The sequence below is a fragment of the Solanum verrucosum genome, unplaced genomic scaffold (genome assembly GCF_900185275.1).
Source record: "Solanum verrucosum unplaced genomic scaffold, falcon-dt-bn FXZP01000087.1, whole genome shotgun sequence".
NCBI lineage: Eukaryota > Viridiplantae > Streptophyta > Magnoliopsida > Solanales > Solanaceae > Solanum > Solanum verrucosum.
In genome coordinates this window covers 83,452-92,424 of record NW_026020084.1, presented here as the reverse complement: position 1 = coordinate 92,424, position 8,973 = coordinate 83,452, and the positions used below count along the sequence as shown (strand labels likewise).

Below are 8,973 nucleotides of genomic sequence, written 5' to 3'. Positions count from 1 at the left end.
GTTAGGTTTAGCCTAGTAGTGTGTTATTTTTTGATAGGCTAGAATGATAAATAGTAAGCATTGACTAAGTTAGCCTAAAGGAGTACTTAGTGTGAGTGGTAGTATGGGATGCCACTCATACATGGCACAAGTATGACCTGAAGCTACTTACGAAGTGTCCTCTTATGTGATGTATGCTTAGCTTGGATTGCTGTTATAGTTGCCTTCCACGATATGATTAACTTGAGATGGTAGTTCCTTGTCTTTTATGAAGTCGGTCAACAATGACATTTATGAATAGTAAGCATGAATAGAGTGACTTCAAGATATGCTTAGTGTGAGTTGCATTATGGGATGCCCTTCATGCATTGCACAAGTGTGCCTTGAGGTTACTAAGAGTAAAAGTTCTCTTAAGACATGAAAACCTAGGTCTTGACTTTGAATGTGAACTATGCCCAAGAGTGACTAAAAAGAGGTACTTATCTTGGATGGTATTATGGGATGCTATCCTTGTCTTGCACAAGTATGCTTTGAGGTGGCTTGTGAAGTAGTTCTCTTGTAATATGATAGACAAAGGTTGAAGTATGTAAGGATTAAAGGTTAAGTAAATGCCATGAACATGATGTATCTCGTATGCTCATTTATTATGTCTTAAGTTGATTTATAGTTATATGATACTTATGTTGGAGACTATGCTATTACTATGTGATTATCTCTTATGCTTATGTCTTATGTTGACTAACCATTTTGAGATGCTCTTATGATGTTGTCTTAGCTTTCATACTGGTACATTTTGTACTAATGCATATTGCCTATATTCTAATCAAATGTAGGGTTTCAGAGATTGAGTTGCTTTAGAGGCTAGGTTGCTAATGTGCAAGAAGAGTTGAAGAATGGGTGTGTCCTCATAGCTTTGTGGACAAACCCCTCATTTTTCCTTTATGTCATTTCTTTATATTTTACACAATTATGTGGGTTGCATCCCTAGTCTTTTATTCAAGAGATTTTAATGGATGGTTTGAGACAAAGTTGTAGTAAAGACTTTAGCTTGCTTATGAAAATATTTTCGATTGCATGGATTAAAGATGTTTTAAATTTTCCCGTACTTTCTATGATCTTATGTTATGACTATGCTAGCATCTTGTATGAGACCCCTTCAAGGTCAAGTACGCCATGTTACGTCAAGGGGGTACCCCTGGGTCATGACAAACTTAGTAATTGGAGAACAAGGTTTAGAATGGTTCTAGGATTGTCTCAAACCACGTCTTGTAGAGTCTTGTTCATAAATGTGAAGTGTGCCACTTTTATGAATAAAAGGATATTGGATGCTTAGGAAATCTCACTTCTTCATTCTTTTAGTCGTGCCATACAAGTTTAGCTCTAGTAGGTCCTTCTTCTAATGTTTGCCCTATGGTTTTTCTAGTTATGGAAAATACTAGGGCTAATGCTAGGAGGGATGAGGAAGACAATGGAGAGCAAGAGGTTCCTCTTCAAGTCCCAAACCAAGCTCCTCCTCAAGTTCCAAATGACCCTCCATTTAGGAATGCCACCCTAGTGGAGTTTAAGGCTTCTATGTAATTGTTGGCTCAACCATTAATGACGCAAGTCAATAGAGAGGTGGTGGCTCCGGCAAACCCAATAAGTGGGATGGGTGTTGCTAGAATAAGGGAGTTTTTGAGGATGAATACTCTAGAGTTTAGTGGCTCCAAGGTGGAAGAGGATCCGAATAGGTTCATAGAGGAGGTTTATATGATACTTTCTATGATGGGGGTGACTACTATAGAGAAAGCGGAACTAGCCACTTATCAATTGAAAGATGTTGCCCAAATTTGGTATGAACAATGGAAGGATAGTAGGCTAGTAGGAGTGAGTCCTATAGAGTGGGAAGTATTTAAGTCGGCCTTTCTAGAAAGGTTCTTTCCTCGGGAGTTGAGGGACGCTAAGATGGAAGAGTTCATCAATCTTAAGCAAGGTAACATGAGGGTTAAAGAGTATGCCTTGAAATTCACTCTTTCGTCTAAGTATGCTCCATCCATAGTGTCAAATCCGAGAGATAAAATGAATAGGTTTTTATTGGGTGTGTCCGACATGGTAGCCAAAGAATGTCGTACGGCAATGCTTGTTGATAATATGGACATATCACACCTCATGATACATACAGAATAAATGGAAGAACAAAAAGTCAAGCAAGAGAGATCTAGGGAGAAAAAGATGTCTAGGATGGATGGTGATAAATCCTTTCATGATGGGTGGAATCGACAAAACTTTTCCGGACAAGGCTTTTCTAATGCACCTAAGCATAACAATGAGAGGGTGTCTACTCCTAGGCCACAAGGGAGAAGTAATGAGTCCCTATAGCCCACTTGTTTTAGGTGTGGTAAGAGGAATGAGGGTAGGTGTTTAGCTGGTAGAGAGGGTTCCTACAGTTGTGGTGAGAGTGGCCACATGAAGAAAGATTGTCCAAAGGCAAGGCCTACAATTAGAGAGGTTAAGCATGTTGCCTCTAGTAGTGGGGATGTGGAGCCTCAAAAAAAGAATAGGTTTTATGCTCTCCAATATATAGAAGATCAAGAGTGATCTCCTCATGTCCTTTCCGGCATGCGTTTCATGCTTTAGTAAATTTCTGGATTCCCTGTCTTTTGTGACTTGCTGTGTTGGACTTGAAGTTATCTTTAGTATGAATTATGTTTAGAAGAGCTTGTGTATGCTTATTCCCAAGGAGGGAGATAGTGTACCTATGTAATAAGGTTATTATGTGATAATGTGTTGCCATGGTTTCCTTATATGCATGTTCATGAAAATGCTTAGGGCTTGATAGGGATGACTAATGTGCATTGGTTTCCTCATGTTGTAGTGCATTGAGTAGAGTTGCATATAGACTTCATGAGATGATTATATGACCATGCCTTAGTGTTGGAGTTGAAAGATTCCTCCTTGAACTATTGACTTTTGTGACTAAATTCCATTTAGGCTCCATGAATGTATATTGAGCATGTGTTTAGCTAAGAGATGTTAGTTCCTCCTTGAAGATGAATAGATATATAATTTCTTGCATTTTTGGGTAGAAGATGTAGTTCTTACTCCCTTGTGTTGCGATGGGTATGTTTAGCTTGGATTTGATGTTTTTCTCCTTGGTTGTGTGCATTTAGATGTATTGCATGCATGATAGGCTGCTAGTCTAGAGTCATTTCTTTTAAGATGTGTTTAAAATTGTCATTTGAGGATGTATATTCCCAAGGGGGAGATATTGTAACGCCCCGAAAATTAGTAGACTAAACTAGAGCAAAAAACTAGGGTTCTAGAGGGTGATGTTGAGAATTAGAGTCGTAGATGAGACTTTACGTACTTTGAATGAGGGGTTTAGTATTTGAACATCAAGGTACGTGTTATACCTAGTAACTTAGAAGACCATTTACAGTTTGGTTGAGCATGGGAAGGGCAACTGCCAAGGCAAAAAGGGCAAGCCTAAGCCAATGGGCCAAGGCTGTCCAACCTTGGCAAGCGACTGCCCAAGAGTTCATGACCAGTGGTCTTGACCACGGTCCGTGAAGGGGTCCGTGAAGACCCCTTAGACTCAGGGGAGGCAAGGTCCAAAAGCTTAGCTACTGCCTAAGGGACCACGAGCCACTTCACGGCCCGTGGTGATAACCACGGCTCGTGGGAAGGCCTTAGGATTTTGAGAATTTAGAATGTTGAGGGGAGCCACTGGTCAAGGGACCAAGGGCACCACCATGGGCCGTGGTGCCATTGATGGCTCGTGAACTTGGGCGTGGACCCTAGCAAGGGGCTGCCTAGTGAGGGTTAGTTTAGTAAATTCCAATTCGACTAGCTTTAAATGGGGGTCATTTTATATGAGTTTTATTCACCTATTTAAGGTATTTTAAGTCACTTTTCACAAGACCGAAATCAAAACCCCAAATCACTCATTTCTCAAATATTTCTCTCTCTAGAAAGACCTCCATTGAAGAAGATGCTAGAGCTTGAAGTTAAGGTCAAAATCAAAGGCTCCATTGTTGAAGGCTTGTGCTAGGGCTTTGATTAAGGTATGTGTGGATTTTCAACTATGGGTTATTCCACCCATAGAGTCCCCTAGAATTCCCCAAGATTTGTGAAGAAGAACCCCAATCTAAGCTAGGATTACTTCCAATATGTGGGTTTTAGATGGGTATGATTCTATTGAGTTTGATTTTAGTTACTACAGTAATTTTTTAAAATAATAAGCTACCCAGTTTTAGGATGAAGTTGAATTTTAAATATTTGTTAGGTTGTTTTAATTGTTGAGATTATTTACACTTTTTATATTCTTGTTATGCAAATTTTCTGCAGATTGTGTTATCAAGTTGGGTATTTAAAGCCCTATTATGATTAATAAAATATTGAGAGACATTTTCAATCCTTGTGTGCTGCCCCATTTTTAAAAACACCAACAGTGGTATCAAGAGCTTCATTGATCTTAAGGGATCTGTGAAATCTTCCAAAGAACTATCATACATTTGTTATCCCGTAAGGGCTACCTTTTAACCCATCAAGCTGCCCATTTTAACCCATCAAGGCTTCCTTTTCAACCCGTGCTATTTTCAACGCACATGCTTTTCTAAATCACTCTTTTAACCAAAATAATGGCAGCAACAGTCTATTTTTGAATTCCCTACAAAATTTATCTAGTGAAAACTATCAGATTTGGTCAGTGAAAATGAAATCATATCTTGAAGCCTATGATCTGTGGGAAGTTATAATGGAAGATATACCCTTACAACCTCTCCCTGCAAATCCTACCATTGCTCAAATTAAATCTCATTTGGATGAAAAAAACAAAAAATTCACAGCCAAAACTGTAATTCAAAATTCAGTTGTGGATTTGATTTTTTCAAATATCATTGCCTGTGAGATGGCAAAAAAGAAGCTTGGGGAAAATTTAAAAAGGGATATCAAGGAAGTGACTGAGTCAGGCAAATGGAAATTTTGAATTTGAAAAGAAATTTCGAATCTCTTAGGATGCAAGAGGATGAAACTATTGTTAAGTATTCTGACAAGATTTCTTTTATTGTTAATAAAATCAGGTTTCTTGGTGAGGATTTCAAAGATGACATAACAGTAGAAAAAAATTCTTGTGACAATTCCAGAGAGATTCAAATCTAAAATTTCATCTTTGGAAGAGTCTAAAGATCTCTCTACTATTTCTGTTGAAGAACTAATAAGTGCTCTTCAAGTACAAGAGCAAAGAAGCGCTTTTATGCAAGATAATGTTACTGAGGGTGCCTTTTATGCACAAAACAGAAAAGAAAAAGAGAATTATCCTCTTTGCAAATACTGTAAAAGAAAAATGCACTTGGAAAAAATTTGTTGGTGGAGACCAGATACAGTATGTGGAAATGGCAAACAAGCCGGTCATGTTACAAAAGTTTGCAAGCTTAAAAACAATCTTCAAGCACAAGTTGTAGAAGCAAAAATCGAGGAGTAGCAACCTTTTTAAATTGCAGTTTCTAAAGCGAAGGCGGAGTGTTAAGTTTGCTTTTAGTTATTACAATCATTTTTTAAAATAATAAGCTACCCAGTTTGAGGATGAATTTTAATTTTAAATATTTGTTAAATTGTTGAGATTATTTAGTCTTCTCAAATTATAGTTATGAAGATTTTCTGTTGATTATGTTATCAAGTTGGTTGTTTAAAGCCCTATTATGATTAATAAAATATTGAGAGACATTTTCAAAGTTTTTGTTGCTACCCCATTTTTTAAAAACACCAACAGATTCCAATTGTTTGAATAATATATATGATTAATTTAGTGTTGATTCATGTTATAATGAAGAATTTATGTGAATTCCATGATTAACTCTAGAAATCAAATTATGTGGGTTTATGTCTTTTGATGAGAAATTGATGATTCTTGATATATTCTTTAGAAATGTTTTTAATGTATAGAACTTATTCAAGAATAGGAATATGAAATCATGAATTGAACTAGAATTATGAATGTATGATAGATCATGAATTGCAATGACAAAATTTGGGACTTTATGAGGAATTATGCATAGAATTGCCTATTATTATGGCTTGTGACTAATATGTCTTATGATCTAGTCTAGTATAATGATTGTGGAGTAAAGCTTGAAGGTAGGGCTTGAAGTCATAATGTTGATCACTAGGGCTTATAGAGTAATTCTAATATGATGAGTAGCTTGCATATGAATGGTATACAAGGGGTTAGAGTTGTGGTGAAAGGATTTTACCCACATGACCTATCTTGTACTAAATGGAATGCATGTATGTAGAATGTGAAAGGTCTTCTCACATAGATTTATTCTAGAATGAAAGGTTAATCACCTAAAATGAATTCAAGCATGATAGAATAGGATATCTTGAAGTTGTGATGTATAATCCCTTCATGTATAGCTTGTTTGTGTAGCATTAGTTAGAAGGTCTCATGGTAACTTGGGATTGAGGAACCATACTCTCCTAAGATTAGCTTGAGTAAGCATTGCAAGGGTGCTTTTCATTGTAGGTTGAATTAGCATTTGTGGGATGCTATTCATGGTAGCTTGTACTAGAGTAGGCATGGTAGACTAGGATTAAGGACCTATCCTCTCCTAAGGGTAGCTTGAACTAGCATTGCGAGGATGTTTTCATGGTAGCTTGATTTAGTTATGCCAAGGTTATTTCATGCTAACTTAGGATTGAGGATTCATACTCTCCTATGGATAGCTTAGGGTTAATGGTTCATACTCTCCCAAGGGTAGCTTGCATCATATTGAATGTTGCATGGTAGCTAGGTTGGAATACTTGTATTCTTCCTTTGGATATTTTTGATTTCATGGAAGTGTGTTTTCCATGGTAGTTAGGTTTAGCCTAATAGTGTGCTATTCTTTTATAGAATAGAATGATAAATAGTAAGCATTGAGTAAGTTAGCCTAAAGGAGTACTTAGTGTGAGTGGTAGTATGGGATGCCATTCATACATGGCACAAGTATGACTTGTAGCTACTTATGAAGTATCCTCTTATGTGTTTTATGCTTAGCTTGGATTGTTGCTATAGTTGCCTTCCATGATATAATTGACTAGAGATGGTAGTTCCTTGTCTTTTATGAAGTAGGTCAAGAATGACATTTATGAATAGTATACATGAATAAAGTGACTTCAAGATATGCTTAGTGTGAGTGGTATTATGGGATACCCCTCATGCATTGCACAAGTGTTCCTTGAGGTTACTTAGGAGTATAAGTGCTCTTATGACATGGAAACCTAGGTCTTGACTATGAAGTTGAACTATGTCCAAGAATGACTAAAAAGAGGAACTTAGCTTGGATGGTATTATGGGATGCTAATCTTGCCTTGCACAAGTATGCTTTGAGTTGTCTTGTGAAGTAGTTCTCTTGTAATATGTTAGACAACGGTTGAAGTTTGTAAATCATGAAAGGTTAGGTAAATGCCATGAACATGATGTATCTCCTATGCTCATTTATTATGTCTTATGTTGACTTATGGTTATATGATGCTTATGTTGGAGACTATGCTATGACTATGAGATTATCTCTTATGGTTATGTCTTATGTTGACAAACCATTTTGAGATGCTCTTATGATGTTGTGCTAGCTTTCATACTTGGTACATTTTGTACTAATGCATATTGCCTAAATTATAATAAAATGTAGGGATTTAGAGATTTAGTTGCTTTGGAGGCTAGGTTGCTAAGGTGCAAGAAGAGTTGAAGAATTGGTAAGTCCTCATAGCTTCGAGGACAAACCCCTTATGTTTCCTTTATGTCATTTCTTTATGTTTTAGACAATTATGTGGGCTGCTTCCCAAGTCTTTTATTCAAGAGTTCTTAATTGATGGTTTGAGACAAAGTTGTAGTAAAGACTTCCGCTTGCTTATGAAAATGTTTTCGATTGTATGGATTAAAGAAGTTATAAATTTTCCCCTACTTTCTATAATATTATGTAATGATTATGCTAAGGGCTTGTATGAGACTCCTTCAGGGTCAATTACACCATGAAACGTCTAGGGGGTACCTCTGGATCGTGACAAAAAAGTAACTTCTTGTTTGGTTTTTAATAATAAAAGATAGTTTTTCATTTTTTTTCTTCAACAACAAAAGAGGACCTCTTTTAAAGTGAATAAACAACTAAATATAGTTATAGGAGCCTGGTGTCGTACCCAGGCCTCTAAGGAAAATTTGTATTGCTTTATCCACAGAGCTATCTCTCTCTTTTGTTTCAAGGGTGTTCAACAATTAGTATATATTCAACAATATATATATATTTAACCTATATATTCAAAAAAAAATCTGAGGAATGGTGTTCATCTGATCACCCTTAGGTGTGTGTAGCTCCGCCCTTGTTTATAATGTTTCTTCCTTTCGCATCCATTCTCTGAAAAATTGTGAATATGCAATTTCCTTTTCTTATTGTAATGTTTGCCAAGTAGTCTATCAGTTGATTCTTTTCCCTCATTGTATGTTGAAATCTGTATTGTTTACCTTGTAAGCCGTCCCTAATTTTTTCAACTATTTCGTTTATTATCCAAAGACTTTCTAAAAGGTATTCATATTTATTGAAATGTCAAACGCAGAAAGATGATTGATAAATATAACTTACATACTAAGAATAAATTTACATTTGATGTGATATGCCCTCATTGTATATTTCAATGATGCTGCTCTTCAACATGTTTTAAAAGCAAAGCTAAGTTCTTTGATGTTCTCAATCTCATGGTAACTAGAAGCTATGTATGTGAGATTATGGGTGGAGCTCTTTACAAAGATAAATCTTAGTCATAATTTTTGCTAATAAACTATAAAACTGATTCTTTTTAAAAGTTGAAGACTATTATTACTTTATTCTCTTTGACCTAGAAGTACAATGCATGTTAGGATATAACTAAAGTATCCCTAACTCTAAGAGTGTCATCATCAAGAAATTGGAATTGATTAGTCATCAAAGTGCCTCTAATCATAGGATTAAGTTCTTAAGAAAGTATGTAAATGCAATATAATAA

The 8,973-nt window shown here is 36.1% G+C and overlaps 1 protein-coding gene across 1 annotated transcript; it reads left to right on the top strand.

The window, feature by feature from the left end:
• Positions 1-1,575: 1,575 nt before the first annotated feature.
• Positions 1,576-5,440, top strand: LOC125824260 (uncharacterized). Its single transcript, XM_049503613.1, has 2 exons — positions 1,576-1,951; positions 5,103-5,440. Exons 1-2 carry the CDS (start codon positions 1,576-1,578, stop codon positions 5,438-5,440), a joined length of 714 nt encoding a protein of 237 aa, XP_049359570.1.
• The last annotated feature ends 3,533 nt before the right edge of the window (positions 5,441-8,973 follow it).

Excerpts from the sequence above, each read along its gene's own strand:
- LOC125824260 (XM_049503613.1), top strand. The coding sequence starts at position 1,576 with ATGACGCAAGTCAATAGAGAGGTGGTGGCTCCGGCAAACCCAATAAGT. Across the intron at positions 1,952-5,102 it reads GTTCATCAATCTTAAGCAAG|AGAGATTCAAATCTAAAATT; the intron begins GTAACATGAGGG and ends TGACAATTCCAG.